The sequence below is a fragment of the Bubalus bubalis genome, chromosome 9, assembly GCF_019923935.1.
Source record: "Bubalus bubalis isolate 160015118507 breed Murrah chromosome 9, NDDB_SH_1, whole genome shotgun sequence".
Lineage (NCBI taxonomy): Eukaryota > Metazoa > Chordata > Mammalia > Artiodactyla > Bovidae > Bubalus > Bubalus bubalis.
In genome coordinates, this window is record NC_059165.1 from 84729254 (window position 1) to 84743969 (window position 14716).

Here is a 14716-nt window from a genome sequence, read left to right on the forward strand (position 1 = left end):
CAGTGGTACATCTATAAAATGGAATAGTTTTCAGCAATGAAAAAGAACCAACCACCGATCCATCCAATGGCTTGGATGGATCTTGAGAGCACTCTTGTGCATGAAAAAAGCCAATTTCAGAAGGCTGTATGCAGTACGGTTTTATTTTTGTAACATTCATGAAATGAGAAAATAGAGAACAGTTGTTTGTCAGGGTGTATGGCAGATGAGAGGGTGTAACCAAGGAACAGCATGTGGGAGTTTGGGGAGATGAACAGTTCTGTGTCCTGATTGTGGAGGTGGCTCCCTGAGTCGGTGCATATGATGAAATGTCATGGAACTGTGTACACACTCACACATGTAAATAAAAGCAGGTGAAATCCAAAGACGGTTTATACTTCAGTTACTCATATTGTGCCAGAGTTAATTTCCTAGACTTTGTGGTTGAACCCTAGTTAGGTAGGATGCTGTCATTGGAAGGAGCTGGGTTAGGGCACTGATGAACTCTGCTCTATATTGGCATCTTCCTGTGAGCCTGAAATTCCTTCAAAGAAGTTAAAAGACAAATACATCATCCCTAGTTTGAATGCCCCCACAGTGACTTTCTCTTAGAAGATTCCACTCTTTAACATGGCTTGTAAATCTCAGTACAGTCTGGGCTCCCATCAGGTCTGCAATCCTCATTCCTGTTCCTTTCTGACTCTACATAGTCACTTTTCCTGGCATGTACCCTCCTTGTCTTCTTTCCCTTTCCTAATTAAATCCTGATCATCCCTTTCTGACCCCAAGTCAAAATCATTTTCTAGCAAACAGAATTGTTCTTACCCTCAGAGCACATCATGCAGGCTGCAGTTCTCTGTATGTTGGTGTTACTGATTGTCTCCTGGGCTGGACTGTAAGTGTCCTGTTTGCCTTTGCTTACCCTCTTATTTCCAGAGGCACCAGTGTAGGGCTTGGCAAGTGGTTGACCTTCGCTGAATATTGGTAAAATGAATAAAAACTTCAAAAATGTATTTGATGTATTTAGAAGTTCTGATTTTATACTTGAAGCAGGCTTGAAAGTTTGTAATTTTTAAGGAAATTTTCTAACATTTTGTAATCCATTTTTGTCTGTTAGGAAAAATGCTCGTGGCACTTTTGCTAAAACCTGACTTTTCTAAAAGCTGAGACCTAATCATTTAGCCATTATGTTGTTTAGTTGCTGTCATGTCTGACTTGCAACCCGGTGGACTAGCCTGCCAGGCTCTCCTGTCCATGGGATTTCCTAGACAAGAATATTGGAGTGGGTTGCCATTTCCTTCTCTAGGAGATCTCCCTGACCTAGAGATCAAACCCGTTTCTCTTGGCTTGGCAGGTGGGTTAACCATTATGGGGGTACCTTTTAGAATGTAAACAAAGAAAAACTGGGACTAGGGAAGAATACTGGAGTGGGTTGCCTATTCCTTCTTTAAGGGATCTTCCCAACCCAGGGATCGAACCCACATCTTCTGCATCGGCACGTAGATTCTTTTCTCTGAGCCACCTGAGAAGTGGAGTAGCCTGTTAACAGGAGTAGCCCATGTACACTGCTTAGTGAGGAGGGAGGAAGTGTTTCAAAAATACTTTACATATTTTTGAAGTAATAGTGACTGGAATCTAGATATAAATCTAACATGCATTCCTGTGGCAGAAATTAAATTAGTAATTTACTATTTGAAATATATTGGGTAATTACATAGCTAACATAAAATTATTTCTCAATTATGAAGTAGGTGTATGAAAAAGTCTCAGATTGTTTGCACATTAAATAGTCTCACAGACTACTTTTTTAGAAATTTTGACAAATCCTTCACCTGGAAATAAGTGGCATTGTATACAGTAAAAACAGACATCTATCTGTTGGTTATTTATTTACATTTGAGCTATGTAATTTTTATTTTATTGGCATGTAGTTGCTTTACAATGTTGTGTTAGTTTCTGCTGTACAGCAAAGTGGATCAGCTCTATGAATACATATATCCCTTCCCATCCCCCCACCCCAGGCCCTCCCCTGTAGGTCATCACAGGGCCCTGAGCCTAGGTCCCTGTGTTACACTCTCTATCTGTCCTACATGTGGAAGTGTGTATAGTCAGTCCTGCTCTGCAGCTTATCTCCCCTTTGCCCTCTCCCCACCCCACCACCATGCCCACATGTCTCTCCTCTGTGTCTGCATCCCTGTTCCTACCCTGCAAACAGACTCATCTACCATCTTTCTAGATTTCATACATATGTGTTAATACAGGATATTTTTCTCTTTCTAACTGACTTTACTCTGTATGACAGACTTGGGTCTATCCCTGACCCAGTTTTGTTCCTTTTTATGACTGAGTAGTATTCCATCGTGTGTATGTACCCCTGTATCTTCTTAATCTGTTCATCTGTTGATGGCCATCTAGGTTGCTTCCATGTCCTGGCTGTTGTAAATGGTGCTGCAGTGAGCATTGGGATGCATGTGTATTTTGAATTATGGTTTTCTCAGAGTATGTGCCCAAATGGTGGCATTGCTGGATCATATGTTAGTTCTATTTTTAGTTTTCTAAGGAACCTCTATACTGTTCTCCTAGTAGCTCTATCAATTTACAGTCTCACAGTATATGAAGGTTCCCTTTTCTCCACACCCTCTCCATCATTTATCATTTGTAGATTTTTTGATGATGGCCATTCTAACCAGTGTGAGGTAATATCTCATTGTAGTTTTGATTTGCATTTCTCTAGTAATAAATGACGTTGAGCACTTTTTCATGTGTTTATTAGCTATTTGTATGTCTTCTTTGAAAAAGTGACTATTTAGATCTTCCATCCATTTTTTGATTGGGCTGTTAATTTTTTTGATATTGATCTACGTGATTTGCTTGTATATTTTGGAGATTAATCCCTTGTCAGTTGTTTCATTTGCAAATACTTTCTCCCATTCTAAGGAAGGTCTTCTCATCTTGTTTATGGTTTCCTTTGCTTTGTAAAAGCTTTCTAAGTTTTATTAGGACCCATTTGTTTATTTTTGGTTTTATGTTTTTTTAGGAGGTGGGTCAGAAAGGATCCAGCTGCATTTTATGTCAGAATGTTTTATGTTTTCCTCTTAAGAATTTTATAGTGTCTAGACTTGCATTTAGATTTTTAATCTATTTTGAGTTTATTTTTTGATGGTGTTAGGAAATGTTCTAATTTCATTCTTTTACATGTAGCTGTCCAGTTTTCCCAGCACCCTTATTGAAGAGGCTGTTTTTCTCCATTGTATCGTCTTGCCTCCTTTGTCACAGATTAGGTGCCCATTGATGCCTCAGGTTATCTGTAGACATTGAACTGTATTTCTGTTTTTGTGCCAGTACTGTATTGTCTTGATTAGTGCAGCTTTGGAGTACAGGCTGAAGTCAGGGAGCCTGATTACTCTAGCTCACTCTTTCTCAAGATTGCTTTGGCTGTTCGGGGTCTTTTGTGTTTTCATACAAATTGTAAAAATTTTTTGTTCTAGTTCTGTGAAAAATGGCATTGGTAGTTTAAGAGGGACTGCACTGAATCTGTAGATTGCTTTGGATAATGTAGTCATTTTCACAATATTGATTATTCAGACGAAGAACTTGGTATAGCTCTGCACCTGTTTGTGTTGTCTTTGATTTCTTTCATCAGGGTCTTATAGTTTTCTGCATACAGGTCTTCTGTTTCTGCAGGTAGGTTTATTCCTAGGTGTTTTATTCTTTTTGTTACAATGGTAAATGGGATTGTTTTCTTAATTTCTCTTTCTGATCTTCCATTGTTAGTGAGTGGAAATGCAGGAGATTTCTGTGTATTGATTTTGTACCCTGCAACTTCATTGGTTAGCTCTGGTAGTTTTCTGGTGGCATCTTTAGGATTTTCCATGTACACTACGATGTCATCCACAGTGAGTTTTATTTCTTCTTTTCCAATTTGTATTCCTTTTATTTCTTTCTCTTCTCTGATTTCTGTGGCTAGGACATCTAGAACGAACTATGTTGAATAATATTGGCCAGAGCGGGCACCCTTGTCTTGTTCTAGAGAAAATGCTTTCAGTTTTTCACTATTGAGAATAATGTTTGCTGTGGATTTGTCATATATGGCATTTACTGTGTTAAGGTAGGTTTGCTCTGTGCCTGTTTTCTGAAACGTTTTTGTAATAAATGGGTATTGAAATTTGTTGGAAGCTTTTTCTGCATCTATTGAGATCTTCCTGTGATTTACCCCTTCCATTTGTTAATGTTGTGTATCACATTGATTGATTTGCATATATTGAAGAATTCTTCCATCCCTGGGATTAAACCCCACTTGATCATGGTGTGTGATCCTTTTAATGTGTGGTTGGATTCTGTTTGCTAGTATTCTGTTGAGGATTTTCGTGTGCATGTTCATCAGTGATGTTGGCCTGTAATTTTCCTTTTTGTGTGATGTCTTTGGTTTTGGTATCAGTGATGGTGGCCTCATAGAATGAGTTTGGGAGTGTTCCTCCCTCTACGATTTTTTTTTTTGAAGAGTTTGAGAAGGATAGGTGTTAGCTCTTCTTTAAATGCTTTATTCGCTAACTATACAAGCTAAAGCTGAAACTCCAGTACTTTGGCCACCTCATGCGAAGAGTTGACTCATTGGAAAAGACTCTGATGCTGGGAGGGATTGGGGGCAGGAGGAGAAGGGATTGGTACATTTAACAGAGGGTGAGATGGCTGGATGGCATCACTGACTCGATGGACGTGAGTCTGAGTGAACTCCGGGAGTTGGTGATGGACAGGGAGGCCTGGCGTGCTGCGATTCATGGGGTTGCAAAGAGCCGGACACGACTGAGCGACTGAACTGAACTGAACTGATAAAAGGTTTATAAGTATACTTTTTATTACTGTGTAATCTTTATTACATTTTAATATTTTTAGTTGTACTAAAATTGAAAAATGATGGAAGAAAGTGGAATAGAGACAACGCCACCTGGGACCCCCCCACCAAATTCTGGGGGCCTGGCTTCTGCTGCGCTCTCCTCCTCCCCGGCTCCTTTAGGTACGTGCAGTTGTCTAGCATCAGTGGGTTTTGAGGAGAGTCAGGATACTGTCATCTTTTCTCAGAGTCATTTAACAAAAGCCTAGAGACATACCTCAGAGATACTGTGAGTTCAGTTCCCAAACACTGCAGTAAAGCAAGTCACATGAATTTTTTTATTTCCTAGTGCATGTAGAAATTACGATTGAACTATACTGTAGTCTGTTAAGTGTGTAATAGATTATGCCTATGTCTAAAAACAATGTACCCACTTCAAAATGTAGCCACTTCAATTAAATACTTTGCTAAAGCATTGCTTTAAAATGCTGGCTATCATCTGGGCCTTCAGCAAGTTGTAATCTTTTTGCACTGCCAAAGATCAGTGATCATGCATCACCATAACAAATACAATAATAATGTAAAATTTGAAATATTTTGAGTGGTACCAGAATGTCACACAGAGACACAAAGAACAAATGCTGCTGGGTAAAACGGCACCGATAGACTTGCTTGACATAAGGTTTGCCGCAAACCTTCAATTTGTAAAATGAAGCAAAATAACTTGAGGTGTGTTTATATACTAAAACTTCTGTAATCTTTGCCAGGATGAAGGTAAATAGCCTTTTTTATTTAAGCCCAAAGGCAGAAAACATCTTTGTTTTGCTTTAATTTTTATTTTTTGTTTTCATATTAACTAGAAATCATCTTTGTTATGACAGAAATATCCTATAAAGCGCATGTTAGCTTTGTCTAATGTTCTGTGACTTCGTGGAGATTAACCTTCTGACCAAAGTTTTTGAGCCCTAAATTGTGAGGTTTTATGCTCGTATTAGCAGAGATGAAAAGCAGGTCTGTTTTATTAAAAGCACAACAAAACAAACAGAAACACAAAGATGTGCAATACCATAACTTAATTTTATATACCTGCTGCTTTTACTGATGGGAATTGAAAGTCATTTGCACTCAGTCATACTCATGTATTGTTAATTATGTATTTAAAGATAACTCTTGGGAACAGGGTCTGTTAAATTGAAAAATTTTCCAAGATGGTAATAAGATACTTTGAAAACCAAGTGAAAAGCATGTCACTGAAGTGTGGTTTTTCCTCCCCTCTTTCCTAGCCGCAGCCAGCACCTTCTCTTCTCCAAGCGGGTCCTCTGTACAGAGCCTGCCACAGGTGTACTCCACCCCCCAGCCGTCCCTGCCTCCTATGCAGCCTGCGGCACCCTTGCCCTTTGTGCCATCTTCACCAGTTCCTTCCGTTCCTCCACTCGTTACCTCTCTGCCACCTCCTGCTTCTCCACCGACGGCTGCTGCCTTCAGTCATCCTCCTCTATCCCACTTCCCGCCTTCCACCTCTGCCCCAAACACTCTCTTATCTGCACCCACTTCGGGTCCTCCCACTTCGGGATTCTCTGTTGGCTCAACTTACGACATTACGAGGGGACACGCAGGAAGAGCTCCACAGACACCCCTGATGCCATCGTTTTCTGCACCTCCAGTGACAGGTATTCTCTCATTGACACTTTGAAACAGGTGGCTGGCTATAGGGAATGTATTATCTGTTGTTTTTTTTTTTAAACAGCTTCATCGAGGTGTAATTCCCATAGAGTTCACTTCCACGGGTACAGTTTAATAGTTGTTACTATTTTTACCAAGTTGTGCAGCCATCACCACAGTCAATCTTAGAACCTTTTAATCACCCCCAAAGAAACTGCACACCTGTCAGCAGTCGCTCCATACATCTCCCACTCCTCATGGTTCTCAGAACCACTAATCTGCTTTCTGTCTCTGTAGATTTGCTTGTTTTGGACATTTCACATAGATGGACTTGTATTAATATGTAGTCTTTTGTGACAGGCCACCTTCACTTAGTGTGATGTTTTCAAGGTTCATCCATGTTGTAACAGGTGTCAGAGCATTCTTCCTTTCTAGGACTGGATTATATTCCATTGTATGGATATACCATGTTTTTATTTATTCATCAATTGATAAACTGTTGGGTTGTTTCCACTTTGTGGCTATGGTGAGTACTGATTTTATGAACCTTGGTGTGCAAGTTTTACATGGAAATGTTTTCATTTCTCTTGAGTATATACCTAGGTTCAGAATTGCTGAGTTTTTTTTTTTGTTTTTTTTGTTTTTTTTCTGAAGGGCTTCATTTTTTTTTTTTTCTAAGTAAAATGAAGTAAAGTTGCTTTATAACATTGTGTTAGTTTCAGGTATACAGCATAGTTACTCAGTTATACATATATCTATATCTATTCTTTTTCAGATTCTTTCCCATTATAGGTTATTACAAGATATTGAGTAGAGTTCCCTGTGCTATACAGTAGGTTCTTGTTATTTATCTGTTATATATATATAGTAATGTTTTTCCGTTAATCCCAAACTCCTAATTTATCCCCTCCTCTTCGCCTTTGATAGCCATCAATTTTTTTATTTTTAGTATGTCTGTGAGTTTGTGTTGTGAATAAATTCATTTGCATCATGTTTTTAAATTCCACATATAAGTAATAACGTGATATTTGTCTTTGTCTAATTTACTTCACTTAGTATGATAATTTCTAGGTCCATCCATGTTGCTGCAAATGGCATTATTTCATTCTTTCTTTATGGCTGAGTACTATCCCATGGTGTATACATATACCACATCTATTGAATCATCTGTTGATGGACATTTAGGTTGCTTCCATGTCTTGGCTCTTGTAAATAGTGCTGCTGTTGGGATGCATGTCAGAATTGCTGACTTTAGTACAACTATCAGACTATTGTCTAAAGCAGCTGCACCATTTGTTTTACTTTCTTAGCAGCAGTAAAGGAGGGTTCTTGTTACTCTGCATGAATGTTTTATTCTCTTTTCTTTGATTTTCAGAGCTTTCTATTTTCATTTAAAGTATTAAAATAAAATGGATGTTACTTAATATATGATTTTTATATGATATAAAACTTAGAACATGGTTAGTATGTGAAAGCAAAAGTCGCTCAGTCGTGTCTGACTCTGTGACCCCATGGACTGTACAGTCCATGGAATTCTCCAGGCCAGAATGCTGAAGTGGGTAGCCTTTCCCTTCTCCAGGGGAATCTTCCCAACGCAGGGATCTAGTCCAGGTCTGCATTGCAGGTAGATTCTTTACCAGCTGAGCCACGAAGGAAGGGAAATGTAAGACAAAATTACAAAATTTTGTCCTAACATTTTGTGCGGTTATAGAGAAACACCAAGGTGAAGTCTGAGTTTAGCTTTACTTAAAAATTATCAGAACTGAACAATCCAGGGAGTAGTTTTATTTAGCCATGTAAAAGTTCAAAATCAAGTAAGTGTATGTACCGTAAGTTGGTGGTGTCGGACTATTTTATTTTCTAGGTCAGGAACACCTAGAAATGGCTGTTCTTTGGCTTCCCTGGAATGGTTGTTGGAAATCAGTATTAAAACTTCATCCTGTCATATTCTTCCTGTTGTTTCTCTAATTTTAGGAAAAGAAACAACTTTGTTGTGATTTTTTTTTTTAATCCAATTTGGATTATCTACTTTAACAAAAATTTTTGCAGAGTGCAGGTATGACACCCATGTGTATGTATTTGTGGATTTTCTTTTTTAGTTAAAATATTGTATATGGATATGTTTACTAATTTTTATTTTCATTTTGTATAATGAGCTTGAGTGCTTATATCAGCTATTTTTATGCCTTAGGGAGAATCAGGCTGTAGCTGTTTGCGTCCAAAAATAAATGTAGCGTCCACATGCTACATTGGACAAACATGAAGTATTTTGGGGTATATTTTTTTGTCCATTTTCAGGGCACTAGATAATAAGCCTAAGAAGAAGGAAAGAAATTTCTTTTTTGGAGTTTGTATAATTTAGGTGATTCTTTGAATTCATATCTCAGTGTTGAAATGCCTGAGTGTATAGTAACATGATTAAAGCTGTTTTGAACTACTCATTTCATATGTTGTAGCATCTTTTTTATAGGAGATATTTTATAGAATAAATTACATGTGTTAACATTTTTGCCATTAACTAGGTATTTTGCCAACTCCTATTACTCAGCAAGCCGGTTTGACATCTGTGGCACAGGGAACTGGAACCACATCAGCCATCACTTTCCCAGAGGAGCAGGAAGACCCTAGAATTGGTAGAGGTCAGGATGAAGCTTCAGCTGGTGGACTCTGGGGTTTTATTAAGGTAAGGGGTATTTACTTTAAAAACCGTGTGTAAGTTTTTAATTATAAAACTTAAGAGAATTTTGAAAATAAAAAAGAATAGTATAAGGAAAAATCATTGTAAAATATCTTTTTAGTCTTATTACACTTTTTCTGGGCTTCCCTGATAGCTCAGTTGGTAAAGAATCCTTCTGCCATGCAGGAGACCCCGGTTTGATTCCTTGGTCCAGAAGGTCCACTAGAGGAGGGATAGGCTACCCACTCCAATATTCTTGGGCTTCCCTTGTGGCTCAGCTGGTAAAGATTACACCTGCCATGCGGGAGACCTGGGTTTGATCCCTAGGTTGGGAAGGATCCCCTGGAGAAGGGAAAGGCTACCCACTCCAGTATTCTGGCCTGGAGAATTCCATGGACTGTATAGTCCATGGGGTTGCAAAGAGTCGAACATGACTCAGTGCCTTTCACTTTCACTATACTTTTTCTATAGTTCCTCTTAGTCTTCTGGATGTGCATATCTAGGTAGATATATCTCTTTAAAAGCAAAGTGGAGTAGGAACATGTGGACACAATTTTGTGTCTTTCATTTATCTTTACTTCGTGATCATGAACATCTTCCCAGCCATAAAATATTCTTCAGTCTACTTTGCCCAGCATGTTATTCATTGCGTTTATTTCCCATGTTTTAGTTCACTAACCTGTTATTGGCATTTTCTGGTTGTAATTCTTATTAATAAAATTATGATGAGCCTCTTGTATGCAAATCTTTGTGTACCTCTGCTTTATCAGAGTTAATTCCTAATAAATGTCAGTGTGAACATTTTAAAAACTACAGATATATATTGCTCTCCAGGTAAATTATAACAGAACACCCCGCTGTAAGATCTTTCACTTGTGAGAAGTGATTATTAATTGAAATATAGTATTTTCTAATTTGACAGGCAAATAATACCTTGTTTAAATTTACATTACTTTGTTACTGAATTTGAGTTTTTTTTTAACTGTGATTTTTGACATTTGTATTTTTCTTTTGTGAAGTCTGTATTCATATTCTTTGCCCAGTTTGGAATTGGGATTCCTTTCTTTAGTGACTTCATAAGAGCTCTTAATATTTTATTTTATGCTGTCATACATTGCCATATTCTCCATTTTTATCATACATTTCAACTTTATTATGCTTTATTGACACACAATCTTCAAAATTTTTGGGAGTCATTTATATGAGTTTTTTTAAATGATAAAAATGACCTTTACCTACTACATTTTGATAATTGTTTTTTATGATTTCTTTTAATTTTCTTATGGCAGTATTTTTTTTACCATACCATTTGATATAGCTGATACTTGAATATATTATGGAGGTGGAAATCAAACTTACTTTTTTCCCAGCCACTTAATCGAGTATTCTGAAATCATATCCCAGTGATTTGATATGTCACCTTCATCTTAGTTACTAAACTGTGTGTGATAATGTCAGTTAGTGGGCTCTGTATTGTATTCCACTGCTCTGCCTGTCCTTGCAGCAGTACCACACTATCTTAATAATTGTGACTGTTTGTTACACTAATATTTATTGAAAGCCTACTCTGTGCTGAGGTGGGGATCGGAGTATCTGTTGAATCAGATAGAAAGGTGGGTTCGCAGTCTTTGCATTCTTAAAGACAAATCAGCACTTGATTGTATAAGTTTTCTGTTTTTCTCTTCAAAATTTTTCTGTACTGGTATTTTTCCATGTATTTTTCTTAACCACTTTCTTAAATGATTCCAAAGTCACTTTGTCAATCAAGTTCCCTTCAGTAGACTGAGGGTTTGGTTGCAATTTGATTATACGTTAAACATATTTTTTGATTGTTAGGTAGTTAAGCTGATTTACAGCATTTGAGCTTTATGTATTAGAAAGATGGCATTTTTTCTAAGCTTGCTTCTTTCTATCACTTTGTGCTTTTTAAACGTTTTCTTTGTGTAGGAACTATCACTTCTTTTTCTTGTTAAGAGCCTGTGTTTGCATGTCAGTTACCAGTTGTAATAGTTCAGCTGTACAGATTTTGTAAATAACTCGTCTAATGTTCAGCATGAGTTGACAGTCTTAAATATCAATAATTATGAAGACATTTTTGTTTTGAATCACCTTAGGTTAATGGTAGTTGAGACAAGTGGAATAATGGCCTGTTAACCAGATGCCATCTCAGGAGGCATTGCTCCCTCTAAGTCTATTTGACTGTGGGAGAAGCATAGATGAAAGGAACTCCTCAGATCTGGTTCTTTCTATCTACTAGTGTGGTTTTAAGAATTCAGAGGAATAGGTCTGACTTTTTTAAAAGTGAGAGTTTGGGAACAAGACAAACAGGAAGTAGGAAAAAAGAAAACTTTCATAGAATGTAAAATATTATATATTAATTTTTCTGGGAAGTAAAGATAAATTGTTTTTATTATTAGGGAACAAAATATGAGTCTTTGGAGAAACACTTGATTACAGACTGTATTTGGGACACTAATGGACAAGTTTTGCCTAGTCTTTTATATAGATAACAAATAATGAAATGAAGTAAAAATATGTGTTTACATAGAAATGCAATTAACATATATGCATACACATATGCTTATATACAATAAACATACTTTCAAGGTCAGTGCTGCTTGAAATGGGGTCTGTTGGTTGCTGTCAATCCACAATGAGATAAAGAGAAGTTGAGAGGAAGTGTTTTGAAATTTCATAGCAATTTGACGTTGCCATAGCCTTATTTTTCTTACACTTTAGAGAAGCATAGGTCTGCAGTGCATTGGAAACTTAAAGTTTGTTTCACCATCACAGTGATTTTTGCTTAGAATGTGTATTCACATGTGAATTTGTTCTGTGCAGGGTGTGGCTGGGAACCCTATGGTGAAATCTGTGCTCGATAAAACAAAACATTCGGTAGAAAGCATGATTACAACGCTGGACCCTGGCATGGCTCCGTATATCAGTATGTACTTAAACTAGAGCAGCATCTGCCATGTAAAGTATGTGCTCATGTCAGCCACTGAGTGTAATCCTATAGGTCTTACAATCAGTGGCAATCCTATGTTCTTACGTTGATTGTTAGTCTTGGTGCTTTTAATTCATGTTTTCCTTAGTCATTAAAATTTTTGAAAACTTCACAGCACGAACTTTGCAGGAGTAAAAATTTGAATTATTAGTATACTTGCTGATTTTAATTATAAATATGGTTAGTGTTGCTTTATATGAATTTTAGTAAAAATTTGAATTATTAGTATACTTGCTGATTTTAATTATAAATATGGTTAGTGTTGCTTTATATGAATTTTACTATCACTATTGACATTGGAAGTGTTGATTTGTTCATATTTGGCTTTTGACATTTCTTCAGTTATCTACTTTAATTACATGTGGTTATGTGTAACTCAGGAATAAACTTTTTAGAGGCTGTTAATCTGTTTACTAATAATATTTCATTACTGAAGTTTGCTAGGGAAGCTATTTTAATTTTAACCACCTTGGAACCCTCATTGCCAAGAATTTTCCAGATGGTTAATGTACATATCCAATAAGTGAAATAACATAATCTCTCAGCAGGATTTATGACCAATTATTAGTAAATCTATTGAAGATAATAATTTAGTGGCCAAAGCTGCGCACCAGGTACTTGAACAGAGATTTTTCAGTAGCAATAAAAAGTTAATAACTTTCTCAAGTCTTGAGTCTCTTGATAATTGACTGTCTAGTAAATGTCAAAAGACAAGACCTACTAATGGTAAGTACCATTTATTAAATATGATCTGCCAGATACTAATTCTCATAAGAGATCTGCAAGCTAGGTGTCATTTTCCTCAAGTTTTAGATGAGGAACTTGTGTTCAGAGAAATTTACTATTATTCTCTGTCATACAACTTGGAGCTAACAGCCACTTTGCTTCCCTTTAAGTAGAAAATTGAATCAAAGAATTAATTCAGCTGAATTGTCACGATTTAGAATTGGACCCTACCATATATATGGATTTTATATATTCATAGTAATCAAGTTTGATATAATTTGTAGTATATTTATTCTTTTCACAGGATCTTATTTTTCATGAGAAAAAGAAGAGAATTAGTATTTTTGGAGCTCTTGTTGTTTTAATGGGTATTGTTAGACCCATTACCTATTTGAAGCGTTTACCTTATTAATCCTTAGAGCAAGCTCTGTGAGGTGGCAGGAATTTTTCTATAAGGAAACAAGCTCTGTGACTTCCCCAAGGTAACAGAGCTAGTAAATGATAAAATTGGGACTCAAACCCAAGAGTTTCCTCAGGCTAGTACTCTGCATGACATCTAGAAAAAGGGGGGGGGAGGGGAGAGAAAGATACAAAATGAAATTTCTATTATTAGCAGATAAAAAGCAGTAAGACTTGAGTGTGAAAAAGCTATTGACAGCAAAAACTAGACCATTTGGATCGAACAAAACTCGAGTGGAACTTAACCATCTTTTTATACAAATATTTTAGAAATCACTATAACAATTTCAAATGTATCAAGAAAGCATAGGAACTATTAGAAATGGATTTTAACACAGTTTAAGTTTCTACATTTTTTTTGATGAGCTGTCTTTATAATCATTAAAAGTGACATGAGTCATCACAAACTGAACAGCTTTTTGAGCTGAAGCCTAATGGAACAGTACTTTGCTTGGGTCAAGAGCTATATCCCACATGGAGGGGAAAAAAAAAGACATATTCTTTTTCTTTCCTATGTAACCCATTGCTTTTAGGTTTTGATGACTTAAGAAATTCCAATAAAGATGGGATCTGTGGAACATTATTCCAATCAGGAAAAAGTCCATAATAAAAAGCTCAGATATTTGGAAAATACTTTCAACTGCTCCAAAAGACACTAAGGAACAGCATAGTGTTGTTTCAAGAGCAAAATGTTTCACAGCTTTTTTGAGAAATCTCAGAACAAGATGTTAGATGACAGGGTGAAGTGTGTGTGCTTACCTCACATGGTAGAGTCAAAATGTACAGGCCTAGGGTGGAGTCCTGATATCATTGCTAAGTAGCTGTGTTACCTTGGGCAAGACCTTGTTGGCCTCAGTTTCTCAGCCAATTAAAAGGTTAATCTATATCTTAGGTCGTTTTGCCAGGTTGGTACTAATTATGTCATAAAATGTTAGTGCATGTAGTAATTAAGAGAATTCATTAATTTGAATTTTTCTTCTGGTCTTTTTAGAATCTGGAGGTGAACTGGATATTGTAGTGACCTCAAATAAAGAAGTAAAAGTTGCTGCCGTCCGAGATGCCTTCCAGGAGGTCTTCGGCCTAGCTGTGGTTATAGGGGAAGCCGGACAGTCCAACATTGCCCCACAACCAGTGGGCTATGCAGCGGGATTAAAAGTGAGTAATAGAACATCTTTTTAGGATATAGAAACTGCTGGTTTATTTTTTCATAATTCTGACAATAATTCTATGGTCTCTGTGGAGTTGTTGGGTTTTTACATACTGAAATACTAATTTGGTTTTTAATTGGACAACTCTCTAGTGTTACGACGATAGTGGAATTTTAAAGAAATCTAAAAATATGTTTTGATTATTGTGAGCAGGGTTTTAAATTTAC

At 36.8% G+C, this 14716-nt stretch overlaps 1 protein-coding gene and 1 long non-coding RNA gene across 6 annotated transcripts in view; one reads left to right on the forward strand and one right to left on the reverse strand.

Annotated features, from left to right (window-relative positions):
- The window catches only part of PRRC1 (proline rich coiled-coil 1), a 119959-nt gene that overhangs the window by 78499 nt on the left and 26744 nt on the right, over positions 1 to 14716 (forward strand). For all 5 annotated transcript variants that reach the window (XM_045166613.1, XM_045166612.1, XM_045166615.1 and 2 more), the window contains exons 2-6: positions 4873 to 4993; positions 6094 to 6480; positions 8995 to 9155; positions 11991 to 12093; positions 14333 to 14496. In XM_045166613.1, coding sequence (XP_045022548.1) covers positions 4891 to 4993; positions 6094 to 6480; positions 8995 to 9155; positions 11991 to 12093; positions 14333 to 14496 — 918 coding nt within the window. In that variant the 5' untranslated portion in view covers positions 4873 to 4890. The remainder of the gene's footprint in view (positions 1 to 4872; positions 4994 to 6093; positions 6481 to 8994; positions 9156 to 11990; positions 12094 to 14332; positions 14497 to 14716) is intronic.
- The window catches only part of LOC112586947, a 506468-nt gene continuing 505057 nt past the window's right edge, over positions 13306 to 14716 (reverse strand). Inside the window, exon 9 of the long non-coding RNA XR_006553469.2 lies at positions 13306 to 13438. This is a non-coding gene — a long non-coding RNA (uncharacterized LOC112586947). The remainder of the gene's footprint in view (positions 13439 to 14716) is intronic.